Here is a 23,630-nt window from a genome sequence, read left to right on the forward strand (position 1 = left end):
CGACCCTGCCCCATCGTGCTGTCACAGGGGTGGGGGTGGGGGGCTGGAGGTTCAACAATCCCCTGACAATACATCAGGGAGACTCAGCATCTCCAGTTTCCACCCGGTGAGGCCCCAAACTCCTCCCGTCATTCTCCGGGCACCACCCAGGAGGGGGATCGGAGACTACTGCATGCTGCTGACCAGTGGAAGATTCGGCGCTGCTTGGCCCCACGGACACCACCAGGTGGGGCAAGAGGGATCCTGCTGCTTGCTTCCTTAGGGTGAGGGTGAGGTGAAAGGTCTCCACGCAAGTTTTTCCAAGTTCTGTGTTTTTTCTTCTTCTTGTTACTAGGCTACCCTTTCCCCCAGCTCTTTCTTGGGTTACAGAGAATGAGTGTGTCCTCTTGGAAGTTTGCTAAGGATGTTTTATCTGCGGCTACTTGTGTTTCACCCCTGTGTGGCATTTATGGAGTCTGTGAGTGTGTGTGTGTGTGTGTGTGTGTGTGTGTGTGTGTGTGTGTGTGTGTGAGACACCATTCCTTGGACTGCATACATAGGAAAAAGTAAGCAGTTGAACACACTGCCCTCTGCTCACTGACTGCAGATGCCATGTGACTGACTGCTGAGTGGCTTTTGCCGGGTATTTAAGACAACGGGAGAAGGGGCTGCTGCAGCACTGTAGGGGCCAAGTGTCAACGCTTTACTGGGAAGTCGGCTTTGGTTATGCGAATGCTCTGGACTTTCACCTTTCACTCTGTCGCCTGGGGGTAGTTGAGAGCCCAAGGAAAGGACTGTTCAGAAAAAGTCAAGACAGCGCGGCTCTGTGACTTACACCAGTGTGGCGGCAGTAGTAAGCTTTTACTTATGTGACTCAAATGACCTTTTCTTGCAGATAAGATTGGCTTTTTAGAGCCGGAATTTCACCAAGAATTTAAGCAATATGGACTTAATGCTGTTATCAGTAGAAGACTGGGCATGGTGAGAGAGGTGCCAGATTCCAGGGATAAAATGTACGTTCTGCCACTAACCAAACTTTAATTTTAGCACATTAGAAATCCTGTAGTACAAATTCCTTAGGATTTTAAGTCAGGCAATGTCAAGATCCTGATGTTTATGGTGTGAAGACCGCCTTCCCCCTTGGCAGAATATGTTGTAGAGGTTTTTAAGAGTTAAATAAATCCCTTGAAAGTTTTTACTCAGTCACAAGTGAGGGCTTCTGGCCAAAGCATTAATTCCCAATAGAAAATGCTTTGGATATCTGTATATCTTTTTCTTCATAGTCTGCTTCCTTTTCATTGTGTCTTCAGTTATCTGTGTTTATTGTGGTAAAATGCATATAAAATTGCTGTTAACGATTTTCTAGTGGACAATTCAGCGGCATCATGCACAGCCACAGTGGTGAGCAACCACGGCACCATCTGAACCGAAACTTTGCACCCCTCCCCTCCCCCAATCAACTTACAGCGTCTATGAATTTGACCACCCCATAGGCCTCAAAACAGTCAGAGCATACAGAATTTGTCTTTTGGAGGACTAGCTCATTTCACTTAGCACAATGTTCTTGAGGTTCATCTGTTCAGTATCATGTTTATTGATGCCTAAAATCATTTATGTTCCAATCATTTCCTGGAAGAGATTATCAGTTCCCATTAGCTAAAAGAAAAATGTTCAAGGTAAGAAAAAGATACACTCTCTAGTAATGCCACATTCCAGGATATTGGGGAGTGGACCATATTGCTGTATTGTGTGATATGTGTACAGCACAAGCATGTGAAGCCACAAACACCACTCATGACTGTGCACCCTCAAGAGATGGAGCGCTTGCACACAATGACACAGTGTAATTGAGTCATGTTAAAGCAAACAAAGTTGGCCAGGGATGTGGCTCGGTTGGAGTTTTTGCCCGGCACACACAAGGCCCAGAGTTAGCTCCCAGCACCACATAAACCAAGAGTGGTGGCGAATGCCTGCAACCTCAGTGTTTGGAGGTGGAGGCAGGAGAATCACAGAAGTTCGAGGTTATCCTCAGCTACATGTCTCCCTTCCCTCCATATAAAACAAAAAGAATGTGAATGAGTTTAAATTTCCTTAAACTATAAACATGGTATTAATTTAATTTGAAGGACAATCTTTAAATCATTAAGATTTAACTACCACAAAGATTAATATTTTAATTCTAGTAGATTGTGAATTTCTCCCCATGCTATTATTTTCCCCTAAATCTTATCTAAAAATAGTGTGACTGCCTTGGTTTCTTTCTTCCATCATATAATTAGGAAATATTATTTTTCTTTCTTCCATCAAATAGTTAGGAAAAACAAAGTTGGAATATGGCTGCTTAAAACAAGATCTGAACAATGACAAAGGCCAGGGGCATATCAATATGGATAGGAGAAATCAAATTTGGCCTTATCCCTAGATAAGAGCTACAGGCAGCTAACAACTACCGCAAGTGGGAGAATTACTCTTCCCAAGAGATATGCACCCCAAATGGTTATCCAACCCCAGTGGTCAGTTTTGTATACACACACACACACACACACACACACACACACACACACACACACACACACAGAGACAGTAATACAGCCCAGCTGAGTGGCTGGCACACGCCTTTAATCCCAGCACTCGGGAGGCAGAGCCCGGCGGATCTCTGTGAGTTCAAGGCCAGCCTGGTCTACAGAGAGAGATTCAGGATAGCCAGGACTACCCAGAGAAACCTGGTCTCAGAAAAAACAAACAAACAAACAAAAAAAAAAAACCCAAAACCTGACACTAAACAGATCGAGCAGGCTTGGCCATTATCAGAGAAATCATTAGTTGGAACTTCTAGCTCGGCTTGCCTTGTTTTTTTGTGGGTTTTTTTTTGTGTGTGTGTGTGTGTTTTTAAAGATGTATTTATGTTTACTTTATTTCATGTGTATGGGTGTTTTTGCCTGCATGTATGTATATATACCATTTTTGTGCCTGGTGCTCCCTGGGGCTGGAAGACAACATCAGATTCCCTGGAACTGAGGTTATAGACAGCTGTGACTGAATGCTGGCATTCAGACCCAGTCCTCTGGAAGTCCAGCCAGTGCTCTCAACCAGTGAGCCATCTGTCCAGCTTTGCCTTAATTTCTTTCATCTGAATTTTTAATTAAAAAGTAAAATTTGTATATCTGTGGTACAGAGCATGTTTTGTGTACTATGGAATGCTAAATCAGGCAAATCAGAACAAGTATAATACCGTACGCTTATCCTTTTCACATACTGAAAACATTTAAGATCCACTTTCTCGGCAGTGTCAGGGTCACTGTACCACTGTGCTGTGTAATGGGGCTCCTACCTTGGCTCTTCTGTGTGGCCTCCAAGCATTTCCCCCCTCCCTTCCCCACCCCCGCCCCACCCTTCATCAACCACCTTGCTCTTCTACACACCCAAGTCAGCAAGTTGAACTAGCAGTTTCAACTAATGCAAAGATGTCATTTGTCCAATAATAGCCAAGCATCATCTCCAGCAGCAATCTGATGAAACTGTTTAGTGTTTTAGCGTGTGTGCACACACACATATATATATGCATACGTCCATATACACACATATATTCACACATGCGTGACTGAGCACTGGGGTTGGATAACCATTTGGCGTGCTTGTTTCTGGGGAAGACTGACTTGCCCCCCTGTGTCATTTTCACTCCAGCTTCTCTAGGTCTATCTTTATTGTGTGAAAATCTGAATTTCCTATCTTTAAAATTTGTATTTAGTTAGTTAGTTGTATGTGTATTTGCAGGTATACATATGTACTACCACAGGCTGGTGTGGAGGTCAAAGGTTCTCTTCTCTTCCTATGTGAAGCCCAGGGATCAACTCAGATCATCATGTCCCTTATCATCATGAACCATCTTACCTGTCGCTGAATTTTTGAGGCTAAATAGCATTCCATAGTGTGTATAAAGTTTATTCATCCATCTGCTGATGGGCATTTTGGTTGATATCATATCTTGACTACTGGGAATAATACTTCAATAGTGTGAGGGGCAGACATCTCTTATATAGACTGGATTACACCTGAGTGTATATCTAAGAGCAGAGTTGTTGGGTTATATTGTCCTCCACAATGGCTGTGCTAATCTTCCTCCACATTCTCATTATTTTGATAGTGACAATTTTAATAGATGTGAGTTGGAATCTCATCAATCTCATCATAGTTTTAATTTGCATTTCCCTAATGAATAGTGGCATTGAATATTTTATTGTATTGTATATTTTTCAATATACCCATTGACTACTTGTTTTCTTTTTTTAAAACTATTGTCTTTTTTCATTTAATTAATTAATTTATTTATTTTTTCTATTATCAGCTTGATACAGTACAAATTCTTTTTTTTAGATTTATTAATTTATTATGTATACAGTATTCTGTCTGCATGTGTCCCTGCAGGCCAGAAGAGGGCACCAAATCTCACTACAAGTGGTTGTGAGCCACCATGTGATTGCTGGGAATTGAACTCAGGACCTCTGGAAGAGCAGGTGGTGCTCTTAACCACTGAGCCATCTCTCCAGCCTGTTTTTTTTGTTGTTGTTGTTGTTTTTTTTTTTTTTTTTTTTTTTTTTTTTTTTTTTTTTTTTTAAAGACAGTGTCTTATGTATTCCTGGCTTGCTCTGAACTCACTATGTAGCCAAGAAAGTTTTCTAACTTCTCTGATTCTCCTGCCTCTATTTTTCAAGTGTGTACCACTATGCCCAGTTTTATGTGGTCCTGAGATCTAACCAGGACTAGATGAGTACTCTACTAACTGAGTTATAGCACTCTGCTAATTTTTGACTCTAGTGATAAACAATCTGGCTCTCAATCCCTAGTCAAATGTATGTTTGCAAGTATTTTTGCTTATTCTGAAGGTTATCTATTCATCCTGTTGGTGATTTCTTTTGTCATGCAGGTTTTCAGTGTGATGTAATTGCCGTGTTTATTCTGGCTTCTATCGCTCTGCTCTTGGGTCATATCCATTTGGGTGCAGATGGTGTGCTTACCTACCACTCCAGATTTTGCCAGGTTGCCACCTCACATGGTTTCTGTTCCTTTGAGCATGGTGCCAGCTTCCATTCAGCAGCTAACTTTCTGTAGTACCACCCACTGGGCTAATGATGTTAGTCAGGATAAACACTCTCCTTTCAAGATGCCTTCAATACATGTTTATCCTGCAGGTACACACACCGAAAATTCCTGTTGACTCATCCCCCGAGTCCCTCCTGCCCTGGAATTGTCCAGGAAATATTTCCCCTTTCACATAATTCAGTGGGAATGATGACTTTATTCTTTTGACTTCACTTGTCTGGCCCTAATTAATTACCTCCAGAGTGGCCACTGAGCCAATATGAGCCAATGAATTTTTGTTGATGGGGAAAAAGAAAGTCCTTCTGATTTATCCTTGGACGCGGGTGTGGTTTTACACACCTTTAATCTTAGCACCAAAGAAGCAGTGGCAGGCAGATCTCTGCAAGTTCAAGGCCAACCTGATCAACATAGCAAGTTCCAAGCCAGCCAAGGCTCTACGGTTAGATATGTCTAAAAAACAAAACAAAATCCCAAAGATAGACTGATTGATACCCACATTTCCCCCTCTGTGGCTTTAAGGAAGTAGAAACAAGCTTACAGGTTACAGGTTGCAAGTTGAGCCTTGTATAGGATAATTAATATATGCCAGACACTGTTCTGAACTGAGATCACTACCTATGAACTCACTAAAGCTTAACCTTTGAGGTAGGCTGGAGATACTGTTAATTATCACCCCAATGCTATTGTCAGAGTGATGGAGAGCAGTCCAGATGGCCCTCAGCCTTCTGATCCCATTATTTCCTTGAGATTCCAACTGTCTTCCTGTAACTAGGTCATGAGAGGTATTTGGGTCACCTTACAATACACTCCCTTCTATTTTTGCTGAGGCTAACTCCAAATAATGATATACTAGATCTTAACTTCTGTTTTTCACTTGTTTAACACAAAAGTAGTATGACCTTTTGCCAGTACTTGAAGGACATGTAGTCTACCAATTCCACTAAAATTCTTGGCCACAGCAGGTGTCACAAATATAATAATAAAACTCAGAAACCAAAGCAAAGAATACAGCACAGTAAATTTACTTTGAAGTTACCTTTCCATGAATTTAGACCACCATTTTTAGAATAGACACCAATATATGGATATAATCTGTGTTTTATATTATCTTCAAAGTAGACCTAAGATGGAATGTCAAGAAATAGAAATTATAAAGGGGAAAATAATTCCAAAGTGTGAGAAGAGCGTAAGAATTTAAATGGGGCCAGCAAGGTGGCATCTGCACACCTGAGCTTGCTCCCCACATGAGACTGAAGCCCACATGGCAGAAGGAGAGAGCTGGCTCCTGTAAGCTGTACTACCACCTCACATGCCCACTATGGCATGCACAAAACAAAATAAATACAGGTTAAAAAAATAAAGAATTCAAGGACAGACTGGAGAGATGGCTTACGACTCTTCCAGAGGACCAGAGTTTGACTCCCAGCACTCAGGTCAGGCAGCTCACAACTGCCTCGAACTCCAGCTCTGGGGGATCTGATGCCCTCCTCTTGCCCCCACAGGCACTGCATGCACATGTGTATGCTCACATAGCTGCAGACATATACACATACATGAAAATAATTTTTAAAAATTTAAGGACATTTTGCTTGTTATTTTTTTTTCCCCACAGCTGAGGACGGAACCCAGGGCCTTGCTAGGCAAGCGCTCTACCACTCAGCTAAATCCCCAACCATAATTTTTGTATTTTTTAATGTACTGTCATTGTATTGTCCTAATGTTCACTTAACTAAAGAAAGCAAAAGTAAGGATTGGCATTTGAAGAAGGCCTCAGAACACTTGAGGTTTTTTTGATGACTAATTCTCTCCCTATTTTCTTGCAGATGTCATCAGAAACACTACCCATTCAATCTACCCACTGCCAGCATCATCATATGCTTTCATAATGAAGAATTTCACACCTTGCTCAGAACAGTGTCTAGTGTGATGAACCTCACACCACACCACTTCCTTGAAGAAATAATTTTGGTTGATGACATGAGTGAAATTGGTGAGACAAACATTGACTGTCTATTTGGAAGGTGGCATTTTTCTCCAGTGATACTTGAGATTTGTTTTTGTTTTGAGGAAACGGTCTCATGTAGTCCAGGCTAGCCCCATCTTGAACTCCTGACCCTCTTGCCTCTACCTTCAATGTGTTGAATTCATGAGCATGCTTCATCACACATGGCTTGGCACTTGTATGTTTTACACAGAGAATGTTTCTGGTAGCTGTTGAGGGAAATGCCATAAATGATGCACTCATTGCTTATGGTGGAAAAGATTGACCCAGACCCTTTCATGATGGGTCCATGAAGTCAGCACAAGGGGTTGCCTTGACTTTAGGGATCACTTCAGAAAGAAGTGCCATCTAAATGGAAGAGGATAGATGGACCCAGATCCTGTCATGATGGGTCCATGACGTCAGCACAGAGGCTTGCCTTGTCTTTAGGGATCACTTCAGAAAGAAGTGCCATCTGAATGGAAGAGGACAGATAAGCTAGGGTTGCTCAAATGGCCAGTAAGAAAATGTTTTCGATAAAAGAAATGGCACTTTAAAAGCCAAAAATGAGACAAAACAGGGTGAGCATGGAACACTTCTGCATTTTATGAAGTTTATGTATGAGTGCAGAGTTGGAAGGATTCAGGAAAAGCCATAAAGCTGTAGTTATTTAAAAGGGACTACTCATGAAAGGCACTTTTGGAATTTTATCTCAAGAACATGGGGAGCTATGTCTATGTGGCTCAGCTGGTAGAGTATTTTGTCTAACATGCATAAAGCCTTGGATTCAATTCACAACACTGCATAAACTGGGTGTGGTGGTGTGCACCTCCAATCCCAGCACCAAGGAAGTGGAAGTAGAGGATTAGGAGATCAAGGTTATCCTTGGCTACAAAGTAAGTTCAAAGCCAATCTGAGCTACAGGAGAACATTCTGAACTGCTACCCTGTTCAAAAGTAAGTAATGAATGAATGGATGAATATGGAGAGATTAATAGGGAGATGATCTAAGCTAGGTACTTCACAAGAAAGAACTCAACCAACTGCAAGTAAGTAACAATTCCTCTATGCTTACTTTTTAGGATAGAATAAGGATACTAGAACAAAGTCTAGTTACCCATGCTTAGACTTTGAAATTGATTGTCTGTTTACAACTGAGTGTCAACCTTAGGCAAGCCAGGAGTGCCCGGATAATGATGTCAATACTGGATAGATTTCAGGCCTGCAAAGTCACCCAACCCACTGAGAAGCTAGTCTATGATGAACTTGAAAGAAAAAAAGGTATGCTGAGAAGAAAAGATATTCCAGGAAGGCCACCCTGTGGAAGTGACACTAGGTTGCTCTGGGTGTGACCCAAGCTAATGTTACTTTGTTTGGAAGTTATATGATATTGGCCAGATGCCTATCACATAACATTTCCATAGCAATCATCACCAACTGAGTCTTGTACATGGGATGGGTGCTTCTTCCTTCCCTCATACTACCTTATCTGCTCAGTAGAGCTGAGATGTCTATAGCTTGCTGGGCAGGAAATCTCAGTAAAGCTGGGTGCAGGGTACAGATGTGCCTACTGGCCAGAAGAATTCTGCTTTCTTACTCAGAAGTTCACAAATCCCACAGTCAGCATGCAGTTCCAGGAGTGATCATGTCTGCCAGCCTTTCAGCATAGCACCAAGAGTCTAGAGACATGGTGGTCTCTTGTCAGTTTGACAAGGTGTCTTGAACAACAAACACTGGTGCCAACAAGGGTGACCAGGGTGCCAACAAGCCCAGGTTGTTGGTAACAGCATTCTTTCTGTTTTTTAGATTGATGCCCTTTTGCTCCATCCTCTTTGGATCAAGTGAGCTCTTGGACCTCTTCATATAAGTCCCATTCATGGGGATTCCATCCTCATGATCTAATACTTCCCAAATCCCTACTCCTAGATGCTATCACATTGGTGGTTTTGACATATGCATTTGGAGCTGGTGAACACAAACATTCAGTCCATGATCTCTAGTGACCTGCTTATATATACATCTTGTATTTTAGTTCCCTTCAAAAGAGACCAAGAGGGTCACTACCGGTGGCCAGGACCCCAAGTGTGCTGCCACACCAGTCATCTCTTCCATTCCTTGACATCAGCCTTGACTCATGTAGAGCTGCAAACACAGGACGAGGGGTGTTGTGTTCCAATGGAACTCAGGATCAATATATTCCTTACACTAATTCAGAATGACTTCATCATGAATTGTATAACAAATTTTGAACAGAAACCTGTCTTTCCTGAACATGGCCACAGACAATGCCAATGGGCTTCCTCAGCTTGAGGGAACGGGTGCAGGTGGCTCTTGAACTTGCTTGGTTTGATAATTCACCTTCAAGCCACTACAAAATTAGAAGCAAAATTAATCACAGCACAACTTGTGTAGTTAGTAGTAAAATCAGGTTATACCAAAAGCCTTAAAACCTACACTTTTTCTACTAAATTGTAATAAGGATGGAGTAAAGCAGAGACATGTCACTAAAAGCACAAAAATTATACAGTTTGATTATAAACCACTTTTCTTGTGGATATGAGGCTAACCAGGGCCACATTGAAATCTATGCAGTAGTGGGCTTTTAGAAATTGGTCATAATGACAATGTTTGAATTACTATAGCTGCAGTTTATAAATTGTCAAATGTCAAATATTTTTTCAGATGATTTGAAAGAAATACTGGACTATCAGCTGGAACTTTTTCGAGGGAAGGTTAAATTAATAAGAAACAAAAGGAGAGAGGGTCTCATTAGATCAAGGATGATTGGCGCCGCCCGCGCTTCAGGTATGAACGTTGTTCTAGGCCAGGAGCCGGCGTGTTAACTGCTTTCCTTGTGCTGTCACTAAGGAGGAAAGGGTCATGTGGCTCACAGTATCAAGGTTCACAGCCTGACTCTGCAAGACAGGCATGGCAGACTTCAGTTGATCCCAGGGACCTGAAGCCATGAAAAGCAAAATGTAAAATAATGGGAATGACTGTCTAAAGACAGCAAACTCCTGCCCTCCTGTCACAGGTGTGGACTAGACTCCAGATGGCACCCTCCGAGATTTCCAGGTTCTTGTGTCTTGAAACAAAGAAGCAGAGGTCAAATTTAGGCATCATTTCTCAGGTGTCATCACTGTGGTTTTGTTTGTTTGAGGCAGGTTCTCTCACTGACCTGGAACTCATCAAGTAGACTGGACTAGCTGGCTACCTCAGGGATATACCTGTTTCCAACTCCCCAGTGCTAGTATATAGCGGCAATTAACAAGGCAATTCCACGCATTTTATATGGTAATTAAAAGACGTTTATTTCAGGGATAACTTACAACCAATAAAGGGTCCTTACAGGATCTGGGAGAGATGAGGTGTAATCCAGCGTGGTTCTCTGGAGATCTCTGACTTGGTCTGCAATCCAGTATCCAGGATCATGAGGAGCCAAGAGAGCAAGCATGTATGCATCTCGGGCCTTAAGGGGTCTCCTCTCGGCCATGTCCCAGGGGCAGGTCACAGGCAGGTGTGGCAGTTACTTGCTGTCACCTAGGGGCAGTGCTTCAAGGTCAAAGCTGGAATAGCTACCCACTACACTAGGATTATAAGAACAGGTCACCAAGCCCAGATGGTTTAGTTTTGTTTTGTTTTCTTAATGTAGGTAACAGGGATTAAATTTAGGTTCTCATGCTTGTAAGCACGTTAATGATTGAGCCATCTCTCCAGTCTCCTGAAAGGATCTTTGAAAAGGAAAGCTCTTCTCAGGTCTATCTACTCTGCTAGACTTTTCTCTAGGCCATCCTCTAACCTGCAGCTCTCCAGCCTCCTAAGAACACTCACAGTACATGGGGTCTCACCTTTCTGGACAAAATAAAACATGTATTTCTCATTTCCCTCAATGCAACTGAGGAACCAGCATATAGTAAATAGTCAATGAATACTCATCGCAACCAGCTTGCATTTGGACTGAATATCTTTACCCTAGGGGACCTTGCTGGCTAGTTTTATGTCAACTTGACAAACACAAGAGTCATCAGAGAGAAGGGAGCCTCAGTTGAGAAAATGCCTCCATAAGGGCTGTAGACAAGCCTGTAGAGCATTTTCTTAATTAGTGATTGATGTAGGAGAGCTTAGTCCATTGAGAATGGCACAACCTCTGGGCTGGTGGTCATGGGTTCTATAAGAGCAGGCTAAGCAAGCCATGAGAAACAGGCCAGTATAAGCAGTTCTCCTGCGTCCAGGTTCTTGATCTGTTTGAATCCTGTCCCGACTTCCTTCAATGATGGACTATGATGTGGAAGTGTAAGCCAAATAAACCCTTTCCTCCCCAAGTTGTTTTTGGTCATGATATTTTATTACAGCAACAGTAACCCTAAGACAAGAACCAACGTTAGTCTGCTCTTGCCTTCACAGGGGACATCCTGGTGTTCTTGGATAGCCACTGTGAGGTGAATAAAGTCTGGCTGGAGCCCTTACTGCATGCCATTGCTAAGGACCACAAAACCGTGGTGTGCCCTCTGATGGATGTCATTGATGAAACAACACTGGATTATATAGCGGCACCCATTGTAAGGGGAGCTTTTGACTGGAACCTGGGCTTTCGATGGGACAGTGTTTTCTCATATGAGCTGGACGGCCCAGAAGGACAAAGTAAACCCATCCGGTGAGATTCTTCTTGTTTGGGGGACTATAAGTGAAAATCAAAGTTTTGTTTTGCCACTCTTTACTTTCTTCTTTTCCTTCCTTCCTTTCTTCTTTTTTCTTTTTCTCTTTCCTTTCTTCCTTCCTTTCTTAGCAGGGTTTCTATATGTAGCCCTGGCTGTTAATATCAATTCACATGAGTCTATTTAATGGGTAATGGTGATTTATTAAGATACAAATTCAGCCAGACATGGTGGCACACGCCTTTAATCCCAGCATGTGCCACTATGCCCAGCTTGCCACTTGTTTCTTCAAGTATTGAGTTTGTTTCAAGTGACACTGTGCCATGTGCCACACCACATTCAAGAAGCTACCATGGCTGGTGAATGCTGCCCTGATTTCCAATGCCCACTGTGTGTGTGTGTGTGTGTGTGTGTGTGTGTGTGTGTGTGTGTGTGTGTGTGTTTGCATGAAGTGTGCTCATAAGTCTCTGTATGCATGTGGAGGTCAATCTCAGGTGTTGTTCCTTGGAACTGTCTACCTTGGTTTTTGAGACAGAGTCTCTTACTGACCTAGAACTCACTAAGTATGCTAGAATTGCTGGCCAACAGGCCCCAGGGATCTGCCTCTTTCCACACCCTCAACACTAAGGTTTCAAGTGTATGCCACCATGCTCAGATATTTTAGATGGGTTCTGGGGATCAAACTCCTGTCCTCATGATTGCAAACCCGGCACTTCACTGACTGAGCATCTTAGCCCTCAGCATCTTTCTCTCAGCGGCAGGAAGAAGTTGTCTGGTGATCAAGGAGCAAACTGGCGTGGTTAGGAAGTGTGGACATCTTTGCCCCAGTGTTTCCAGGTGTAACTTCCTGGGTTGAGAGGAACACGACTCTCCTAGTTCTTTTGTCTTGGAAACTGTGTTTGTAAATGTGAACATAAGGTGACCACATCTGGAGGGGCTTCCTGAAGGCTAGGTCTACATTTCCTGGAAACTCTGATATGAGACGCTGCCCAGACCAGGCAGCTGCATTTTCTAACCCTGGAGTGGAACTGTGTGGCCTGACAGTCATGTTTACACTTCCTTACTTGTGAGTTCTAGAGGGCAATACTCTGAAGTAACGAGAATCAAATGCCCATAAAGTTACCCACTTCATGTGGATTGCCATCTCCTGGGCTTCTTCTGGTATTATTGGACATGACAACATGTCAAGGAACACACCCAGAAGCATGCTGTCCCCTGCTCTGCTTCTCAGACACCATCCCTGCAGACCTTTGTTCTCTCTCTTCCCCTCCTCATCGTCCTCTTCTAGCTGACACCCCAGTGGCTACATCCCACCACACTGCAGCCATACATTTGCGGGTCTTTGGTACCAAACCATTTCCACCCTCTGTGTGCCTTGTTCCTTCCCAGGAACTGATGTACTCTCTCAAAATTGAGCAGATAGAAACCAGTGTGCCGTGCCTCATCCATGGACCACAGTCCATGACACCACAGTCCTGTTCTCAATCACCCTCTTCTCCCTAACCTTGATTGTATTCCTTAGCCTATACTGTCTGGCCACACCTGGACATGCTACTCTCGAGAAGCAGTCTTGACTCATAACTCAAGGATGGAATTAAAACAACTAAGGAACTAGAAGGGATAGTTGTGAAATTACATAGTAGTTTATGCAAGCCCCCTCTGGAATACTATGCAGTTTTGTATGTGCCTACAGAGCAACAGCCATCTTTCAGCACTCCTGCTTCCCACTCCAGAGATTGCCCAGCCTCAGGAAGCCTGTTCTCAACAAAAACTTTACATTACACCTGCCTATTCCCTGGCTGTCCCCACTGATCAGGTTTTCTCAGCCTGTGGTTGGGACTACAAAGGACAGATCACCTGCTGGCTCCCTTTCCCACCCATTCAGATGATTCTGGAGCTAGACTAGCTTCTCTGCTCTTGAATGTGCACAGAGCAGTGAAGAGGGCAGGCAGGTAGCAGCATGGTATCACACAGTGCTGCTGCAAGGGGGAGCTTAGATGCTCCGAGCTCGCTGGCTGTCTATAATCATGGTCTTTTGGTGGACCAGTGTGCCAGAGAGGACTCCTGCCACCCAGTGCTCCAATGGGGACATGCAGCACCCAGTGCAGCAGACAAGAATGGTCCTATGAGAATACAGACAAGCTGCTTTCTCAATAAAAACAAACACAGCTTTACTTTCTTTTCTTTTCTAATTGGAAATAGGTTCTTTTCTCACACAATATATCCTGACTACAGTTTCCCTTCCCTCCACTCCTCCCAGCTCTTCCCTTCCCCCAAGATCCACTCCCCTCACCTTTGTTTCCTCTTCAGAAAAGAGCAGGCCACCAAGAGATGAGAGCCAAACAGGACAAAACAAGACACAATAAGACAAGGCAAAAGCCCTAATTATCAAGGCTGGATAAAGTAACCCCATAGGGGAAAAAGAGTCCCAAGAGCAGGCAAATGCAAAGGACCTTGTGTAGCCTCATGCAGCCCAGTGCTTGCCGCTTCAGTCCCTGTGAGCCCATGTGAGCCCTCCTTAATTGATTCAGTGAGCCATGGTCTCCAGCTCTTCTATTCCCTCCGACTCCTACAGTCTTTTCTCCCCCTCCTCTTTGAGGTTCCCTGATCAGAGACCTCCAATTTAGACTCTCTCTCTCTGCATCATGTCTGGCTGTGGGTCTCTGCACCCACACACATCTGCTGCCTGAACAAGTCTCTCTGATGACGACTAGACTAGGCACTGATCTATGAGTACAGCAGAATATCACTAGGGTGTCTTTTTTTTCCCGGTTGTCTTTGGTTCTACTCTAGGACTCTGGGCTCCCTCTTGTGGCATGGACTTCAAGCTAAACCAGATATTGGTTTGGCTTCTCCCACAAGTTCTGGGCCACCATTACCCCAGCACATCTTGCAGGCAGGACAGACTGGTTGAGGGTTTTGTAGCTGGTTGGTGTCTAGGTTTCTCTTTCCGTAGCCTGCAGAGTACCTTCTCACATCAAAGAGACTGAACACAGGGGTGAAGGCTCCATGCAGGTACCAGCTCGACCTCTCTACATTCAACTAGGTGTGTGGATGTTGTTCTTGGCAATGTCCCCCACCCCCACTGTCAGATTTTAGAAAGCAACCTGTAGTTGGAGTTTTCTCCAGACCCTCCTGGGCCTGCAGCTGCTCAGACCCAAATAAACACACAGAGACTTATATTACTTATAAACTGTATGGCCCTGGCAGGCTTCTTGCTATCTGTTCTTATATCTTAAATTAACCCATTTCTATAAATCTATAAGTTGTCACGTGGCTTACCAGTACTTTTACATCATGCTTCCTCTGTGTCTGGCTGGTGACTCCTGACTCAGCCTTCCTGTTCCCAGAATTTTTTTTCTCTGCCTGTCCTACCTATAGTATACTTTCTGCCTGGCTACTGGCCAATCAGCATTTTATTTATCAATTAATCAGAGCAATACATTCACAGCATACAGAAAGACATCCCCAGCACTCCCCCTACTTTTTTTAGGTTTTAACTTTAACATAGTAAAATTCATACAACGAAACAATTATCAAGCAAGAATTACAGTTACAATATCTAGTCTATTTATAATATCTAGTCTATTTGTATTTGACAAAATTAAAGAAGATATCCTATCTATCCTATATTTGTGAGTCTAAGGTTTCACATCTAACTTATCTTTTGTCATAACTAAGGAAATTATAACTATCTAGTCTAAGGATATGTTGCTTTGGAAAGGAGGCTCTGCTTTTGTTTCCACAGAAAGCAAGAGGCTATGGATTTGTTTCAGATTAAGATACATCAGGTTTGACCAGCCAAGAAAGGTCTGAAAGGTCTCCGATGACACCATGGCCCAGATGATCCAACATCCAGAACGTTTTCAAGGCAACTGACTCAGACAATACATCCTCACAGACTACTCCATAATCCTAAAATTCTTTTTGTGTCCCCATAAGAATACAGTGTCCTCATCCAGCAGGAAGTAGTATGAGAATCTATGCCCAAATTCCAAAAACATTGTTTATGAATGTTTATTTTTATTTATAACAGGTTGATTATAAATGCAATCTCTTTCTAAAGAAGAAAAGGGGATAGTATAGATATCATAAGATAAAAGGGTAGATTACTGAATCTAGTTTTAAAGAGCAACAACTTGTTTAAAAATGTTTTATATTGCTATGGATTTTAGTTTATTGATACAAGTTTAAACTTAATTTTGTTATACTGTATATATATTTCTACTCTCATTGAAGGTATTATGTTTATGTAACTCATTTAGATTGTAATGGATAATTTTAAAATATAGATTAATAATTAGTCTTCTATGATAGTCAAACTTATAGTCATGTTTTCTAGGTATACATAGATATAATTCAATTAGGTAGGTAATCTTCAAATACTTCAAAGACCTACAGAATACAGCATTTAAAATGTTTTAAAAATTTAGACTTCCTGGACAGTGAAACATGTCTGCTCCTAGCAGCACTGATTTACTTCAGAGAGGAGGATGGGCATTGAAGACACTCTATATGGAATTTATCTTCTTCTTGGTAAAAATAGCCATTTGGGCAAGAAACTGTTCTTGCCTGGACTGCTTGGTTGACTGGACATGCAGGACCCATAGGAAGGTGACCACTAAACTTTGCTTGGCAAAATGGTCCTTCAGGTCCCTGCTTCACAGAGGAAACTTCCAGACATTCTACAGGACACAGAGAGAAAGTGACTAAGAGACTCTAGGCCTGTGGGCTGAAGACAGATGCCCCAACTATACAGAGAAACTTTGGATGACTGTCCAGGCTGCCAGCTGTCTCTGTCTACTTTCTTAAGACTCCTAAAAGTTGTTTGCATCCTTCTCCCATTTCTCAGGTAATATTATATCCTTCTGAGGTCTTTGATGTAGTCGAAGACTAGATAGTTATAATTTCCTTAGTTATGATAAAAGATAAGTTAGATATGAAACCTTATACTCACAAATATAGGATAGATAAGATAACTTCTTTAATTTTACCAAATACAAATAGACCAGATATTATAACCATAATTCTTGCTTGATAATTGTTTTGTTATATTTAATTTTACTATGTTAAAGTTAAAACCTTCCTTTTTAAAAAAAGAAAAGGGGAAGCGCTGGGGATGTCCTTCTGTATGCTGCGAATGTGTTGCTCTGATGGATTGATAAATAAAATGCTGATTGGCCAGTAGCCAAGCAGGAAGTATAGTATAGGTGGGATAAGCAGAGAGGAGAATTCTGGGAGGTGGAAGGCTGAGTCAGGAGATGCTGCCAGCCGCCACTGCCGCCATGAGAAGTAAGATGTAAAATACCAGTAAGCCACAAGCCATGTGACAACTTATAGAATAATAGATATGGGTTAATTTAAGATATAAGAACTAGATAGCAAGAAGCCTGCCAGGGCCATACAGTTTATAAATAATGTAAGTCTCTGAGTGTTTACTTGGGTCTGAGTGGCTGTGGGTCCTGTGAGTAGCTGTGGGCCCTGGCAGGACTAGAGAAATCTCCAGCTACAGCAACCCTCTGTCCTAGCATCAGCCTGTGCTCCATGGGACCCTCTCAGCCAACAACTCAGTGCAATCCACTCCCACCACTGGAAGTCTTCCTTGCCTATGAAAGATGGCCAGTTCAGACTCTATATCTTCCATTACAGCCCTAGACATGCCTCCAAACTCCAGCTGTCTCTCCCTGTACCCTCTCCCTCTACTACGTGACCCCCCAATCCCTGCCACAAGTATCACCACCTGCTTCTAGTCCATCCACAAGATCTATTATTATCCCTTCCCAGGGAGATTCATACATCCCCCCTAAAACCTTCCTTTTTACCTAACCTCTCTGGGTCTATGGATTATAGCTTGGCTATCATTTACTTAACAGCTAATATACACTTATTAGTAAATACATACATATTTTTCTTTCTGTGGCTGAGTTACCTCACTCAGGATAATTTTTTCTAGTTGCATTCATTTGCCTGCAAATTTCATGATGTCATTTTTTAACAGCTGAGTAATACTCCATTGTGTAAATGTATCACATTTTCTTTATCCATTCTTCATTTGGTTGAGGTGCATCTAGGTTGCTTCTAGTTTCTGGTTATTATAAATAAAGCTCCAATGAACACAGTTGAGCAAGTATTCTTTTGGTAGAATGGAGTGTCCTTTGGGTGTATACCCAGGAGTGGGTCTGGAGGTAGATTGATTCCCAATTTTTTGAGGAATCACTATACTGATTTCCATAGTAGCTGTACAAGTTTACACTCCTACCAGCAATGGAAGAGCGTTCCCCTTGCTCTACATCTTCTCCAGCATGAGCTGTCAGTTTTGTTATTGATCTTAGCCATTCTGACAGGTGTAAGATTTCAGAATCTCAAAGTAGTTTTGATTTGCATTTCCCTGTGGGCTAAGAATGTTGAACATTTCTTTAAGCGTTTCTCAGCCATTTGAGATTCCTCTATTAAGAATTCTCTGTTTAGGTTTGTACCCATTTTTCAATTGGATTATTTTTTTTATAACTAATTTCTTGAGTTCTTTAAATATTTTGGATATTTGGCCTCTATCAGATGTAGAGTTGACAAAAGTCTTTCCCCATTCTGTAGGCTGCCTCTTTGTCTGATAGATGGTGTCTTACAGAAGTTTTTCAGTTTCATGAGGTCCCATTTATTAATTATTGATCTTAGTGCCTACACTACAACTTTACTTTCTTTGACCTCACTTCCTGTCAACTGCCTGGCCTTTCTCTTTTGTGTTACAGGCACTAGAAAGAGTTGTATATCTGCTTGAACTTTGGTGTTTTAAGCTCATGTCAGTAAGAGTTTGTCACCTCTTGTGGCTAAAACTTGTGACCTTCATCCCAATGTCCAGTTTAGAGTTTCCTGCTGGTGTATCTCACCCACTGACCACCTCTTCCCTTTGCATACACCCATCCCCTGGCCCCTCCCACTTTGCTGGGTCTCCTCCCCATCCTCTCTGTTAAGCATCATCTCTCTGCTCTGCAAGTTGCTTTCACCTTGAAGTGCCCAGGGCCTCGCCCTTGTTCCTCACTCTACTTCTGCCTTCTTAATCCATCTTACACTTATGACTCCTGCAATAGTTAATACAGATTTTGAACTTGACTAAGGTTCTGGAACTTGAAGTCACTGCCAGGCTTGCCTGGATCGGAAGCCCTGTCATCAGAGGATCTGTCATCAGTGTCCATCTCTGACTCTGACTCCAATGCAACATGTAAATCCTGTATGTCATTCACATGCATGACATTCTTCACTTTTCCAGATGCTCCTAACACTTTATATATCTTTCACGACTGCTTTTTAAACACTTTTATTTGTAAGGGCAGCAAGTTGACTCAGCAAGAAAAGACATTTTCCAACAAGCCTGACAATCCAAGTTTGATTCCTGGGACCCACATGGACCCACATGAAAGAACTGACTCCTACAAGTTGTCCTCTGCTTCCACACACACACATGCATGGCACACAGGTACCTACACAATACTGTTTTGCATCTATACAACTTTAAAACTCCCTTCTCTGTTACATTAAATATATACACACAGAATAAATTAATTAATATTAAAAAATATTGACTATGAACTTAACAGGATCTAAATTCACCATACCTCTGGGTATGCCTATAAAGGTGTGTCTTGATTGTTAATTGAAGTGGAAAGCCCCTCTGTAAGTGTGATTGGAACCATCCCATGGGCTGGAGTCCTGGAATGAATTAAAACAGAAGCTTGCTCAGCACCAGCATCTCCCTCTCTGTCCTGAGGGTACAATTGGACCAAAGCCTCCTGCTCCATCACCATGATCTCTCCACCCGGGCCCTGTGAGCTGAAACAACCCACTCTAAGTTGCTTTTGCCAGGTATTCTGTCACAGCAGTGAGAAGAGAAATCAACAGGACTCCCAAATTCATCCACAGCCTCCAGGAGTCCAGGCTCACTATCCAATTGCACCCACTGCCTGCTTGGCCTTCCCTCTGAGATGCTGAATGCATACCTCACATTGGCCTGAATGTTAAGCTTCCCATAAAACCAAGACTTCTCATCTCTGTGGACCGCAACTCCATCTGCTACGTGGAAAACCCCTAGTGTCGACCTAGATTCCTGTCATCGTCCCATACCCCTGTCCTACTCATCAGTAAATCTGTTAGGTCCGTCCTCAAGCTAGACTGGACATCCTGTTTACTGTCATCTCATTACTCCCTGTGCCAGGGTACAACCCCACTCATCATTTCCCTCCAGGATTACTGTGATGACTTCTAACTGGCAGCACTTAGGGGGAAGAGATAGACAGATCTCCATGAGTTCCAGGCCAGTGTACTGCATGTAGTGAGGCCACCTTAAAAGAAGAAAGAAGGAGGAGGAGGAGGAGGAGGAGGAGGAGGAGGAGGAGGAGGAAGAAAACAACATGATCTAAGGGTAAATTGGGACAGCTGCCAGCAGTGTTTAACTGAAAAAAAAGACTACACTTTTTACACTCTATAGTTGCACATAGGATTAAAGGGGAGACAAGGGGCGTGTGAGCTGGGGTGTGGCTTGAGATCAGGGGTAGAGGAATCCAGCATTGACCTTGACAATAGGCACCAGTCATATGTTAATGAAGGGCCACAAGTTCCTCTTGCTAGAGATAAGAAGAATGACTGCTTTATCAAGCAGGAACTTTCCTCAAGCCCCCAAGGGAATGGAGACCCTTTCCAAACGTTTGACCTTGGGAGAGAGACTTCTTCTGGGGAGCAGACACTATACTACAGCTTCTTAGTCTTACTATATGGGAGCTTACTGTTCCCCTCAGAAGGATCCCAAAAGGGAAGGTCCTGATGTCTTACTCTTTTCCCATTATACTGTACCATTCTGATTTCTCTACAACATTTATTAACTGAACTCTTGCCCTTAATGGCCTCAGGCTCTGGAACTGAACTGTAGACAGTTCATCCTTGGGATCAGGTGTGTCTAGTAAATCTCTAACTTTTCCTGTTCTTGGTGTAATTAGGAGAGCATGATGGAATTCCTAGTTCCACAGTGACAGGGATTTTTTTCCAAATAATTATTTTGTTTAGAGAGGCTACCATTGTACACATTTTTATCCTTTACCAAAGCCCACGCAAAATTTCCCAAAGGGAAAATCAATAAAAATAAAAATAAAGCTGGGCGGCGGCGGCGGCGGCAGCACACGCCTTTAAGCCCAGCACTTGGGAGGCAGAGGCAGGCGAATCTTTGTGAATTCGAGACCAGCCTGGTCTACAGAGCTAATTCCAGGGGCAGCTAGGGCTGTTAGACAGAGAAACCCTGTCTCGAGAAAAAAAAGAAAAGAAAGAGAGAGAGAGAGAGAGAAAGAAAAAGAAAGAGAAAAAGAAAGAAAGAGAGAGAGAGAGAGAGAGAGAGAGAGAGAGAGAGAGAGAGAGAGAGAGAGAAAGAAAGAAAGAAAGAAAGAAAGAAAGAAAGAAAGAAAGAAAGAAAGAAAGAAAGAAAGAAAGAAAGAGGAAATTAAAAAGGTGCAGGAGAAGGGGTCTGCCATGTTGAAATGCTGGAACTCTGTGAAGCAGCAAAGGTTACATTATGGTCCACGCCAGGCACATCCTGTTAAAGACTCCAAGGCCTCAGCAATGGAGTGGCACAGCTTTTCCGTACCATGAAGTTTAGAGGGATGGCGAAGTCTTCCTCAGGTCCAAGTGTGACTATTGACAGCATGTGCAAAAAAATGTCCACCACAGCCCCCGCTCCATGCTTAAGGCTTGAAGACTGTTCCCCACAGAAACTGTCCAGCTGAGTGAGATCAGCTAAACCTGCCTCCTTGCAGCTGTGTATAACCCTGCCTCACTGTCCAACTGTATACAGTAAACACACTGAGCTTCCAGAGTGCTGTTGCTACTCCATCAGAGCTACCAAAGACCACCCAATCACAGCCTCTGTGTCAATGCATCTGTGTGTCTGTCCTTTCTGCATTCTCTTGTCAGCTCTAGTCAGAGTTCTAGGACTCGGGCCATGCAAAGATGCAGAACCGTCCTTATACTGCTTTGTCACAGTATTTTATCACAAGTAACTAATATGAGTAACCCTCTCTCTGACCACATAGAAAAGTTAAAACAAATTTGATGGGAATGTGAGACCCCAAATTAGAATGCCACTAGTTGAGGACATGCTTTATGACATTCATCTACTCAAAGATTTGGTGACCAAGACTCTGAAAAGTACAGGCCATAAAAGTAAAAATGGAGGATGAGATTGCATCAAACTAAAAGCTCCTGCGGAGCAAAAGAAACAGTCAACAAAGCAGAGAGAGGACTCACAGAATTCGAGAAAATGTTTGCACATATATATCTGACAAGGGGTTAATATCCAGAACACATAAGAGACGCAACAAACAACAAGAAAAAAGTTCAATTAAAAAAGAGTCATAAGACATGAATACACATTTTTCAAGAGAAAATACAAATGGCCAGTGGTACACGAAAATGTCTCAGTACCCTCCTCATTAAAGGATGCGAATCCAAGCCCCAGTAGGTGCTTTCTCACCCCACTAAGACAGCCAAGTCTGTCTTCTATGGCCAAGAATGTAAACAGATACTAGAGAATAGTATCATGGTTCTTCCAAACTTCCAAGTAGAGTAACTCCTATGGCCCAGCAATCCCGCCACTGACTGTGCCTAAAGGAAATGACGTCGGGGTGTTGAAGAGACCTGGGTACTCATTTGTACTCTAGCACTAACAACATCCATGAGTCAGTCTAGTACAGCGGAAGGGATAACAGAGATGTAGCACGTGCACACGGGAGTAATGTTCAGTCAATGAAAGGTGAAATCCCATCATTTGTAAACAACGTGGATGAGTCTAAAGGCCAGTATGCTAACTGAAATGAACCAGTCACAGACAGACAGAGGCCATACCATCTCACACAAGTGGAATTCAAAAAGAGTGGGTCTCCTTGAAGTGCAGAGTGGAGTGGTGGCCACAAGAAGCTCAAAGGCCAGAAGAGAGCACCAGACCCAGGGAGCCTGTGTCACAGGTGGTTGGGAGCGGCCCAGCCTGGGCGCCGAGAACTAAACAGGTCCTCTGCAAGAGCAGTGAGCACTCTTAATCACTGAGCCAACAGCAGCATTTCATATGTTTTTAGAGAAATTGGAGACCACTGTCTCTCTGGAACTTATTTAATATTGTTTACTCCTTTCTAGGTCACCTGCAATGGCAGGACAAATTTTTGCGATAGACAGACATTATTTTAATGAACTTGGACAGTATGACAAGGACATGGATCTTTGGGGAGGAGAAAATGTGGAACTTTCACTAAGAGTAAGTGGGACTTCCGTTTGTTTTGTCCTCTTCCCCCATGTAGTTACGTGTGTATGGAGGGAGACCTGATGCTTGATTTTGTTGTGGTGAAAGGAACCCAGTTTGGTGCCTACTGGGCTCGCGCTCTTCTCTACTCTGAGCACCAGTGCAATCTGACTTTTCATCTGGTCACATTATTTCCTCCATGAGCATGCAGGACTGGTCTGGTGACACACGCAAGGGCATGCATGCAACAGATGATGGGGCTCCCTGAAACCCCTCATGGGCCATTAAAGCCCCTGACCATATGCTTTGTTGTTTTCAAAGCATGGTGCGGTAAACTAACAAGACAGTCAAATCTATGTGGGCTCTCTAACTATCTTCATAGTTCTATCCCCCTCCCTTTTTTGTTTGGAATTTTATATCCCTCCCTCCTTCCCTTTCTTCCTTGTAGCTGGCCATTTTAGTCATTGTATGCATGAAGAGGCCAGAGGTCAATCTCAGGTATCATTCCTCAGGTGTCGTCCACCTTATTTTTTGAGAAAGTCTCTCACTAGCCTAGAACTTGCTGGTTAGGCTGGTGGGCCAGCAAGTCCTAGGAATCCTCTCATCTCTACCTCCTCAGTGTGGAGATCACAAGTGTGCACCACCACACC

At 42.9% G+C, this 23,630-nt stretch overlaps 2 protein-coding genes across 9 annotated transcripts in view; one reads left to right on the forward strand and one right to left on the reverse strand.

The window, feature by feature from the left end:
* LOC121827954 (uncharacterized) overlaps positions 1 to 23,630 on the reverse strand; it is an 85,309-nt gene that overhangs the window by 42,260 nt on the left and 19,419 nt on the right. Inside the window, exons 3-4 of one of the 6 annotated variants that reach the window (XM_076566009.1) lie at positions 19,325 to 19,418; positions 10,345 to 10,599 (exon numbers count right to left, since the gene is read on the reverse strand). The exons of 3 other annotated variants lie outside the window; for them this stretch is intronic. The gene's annotated coding sequence lies outside the window, so the exon portion shown is untranslated. Of the gene's footprint in view, positions 1 to 10,344; positions 10,600 to 19,324; positions 19,419 to 23,630 lie in introns of those variants that run through there. 2 more of the 6 variants (XR_013049554.1, XM_076566010.1) reach the window with 2 other exon arrangements.
* Positions 1 to 23,630, forward strand: part of Galntl5 (polypeptide N-acetylgalactosaminyltransferase like 5) — a 48,777-nt gene that overhangs the window by 9,354 nt on the left and 15,793 nt on the right. For 2 of the 3 annotated variants that reach the window (XM_006988371.4, XM_076566008.1), the window contains exons 3-7: positions 875 to 992; positions 6,903 to 7,069; positions 9,742 to 9,864; positions 11,464 to 11,713; positions 22,878 to 22,995. In XM_006988371.4, coding sequence (XP_006988433.3) covers positions 875 to 992; positions 6,903 to 7,069; positions 9,742 to 9,864; positions 11,464 to 11,713; positions 22,878 to 22,995 — 776 coding nt within the window. The remainder of the gene's footprint in view (positions 1 to 874; positions 993 to 6,902; positions 7,070 to 9,741; positions 9,865 to 11,463; positions 11,714 to 22,877; positions 22,996 to 23,630) is intronic. The other variant, XM_042273239.2, reaches the window with a different exon arrangement.

This window comes from Peromyscus maniculatus, chromosome 3 (assembly GCF_049852395.1).
Source record: "Peromyscus maniculatus bairdii isolate BWxNUB_F1_BW_parent chromosome 3, HU_Pman_BW_mat_3.1, whole genome shotgun sequence".
In the NCBI taxonomy this organism is placed as follows: domain Eukaryota; kingdom Metazoa; phylum Chordata; class Mammalia; order Rodentia; family Cricetidae; genus Peromyscus; species Peromyscus maniculatus.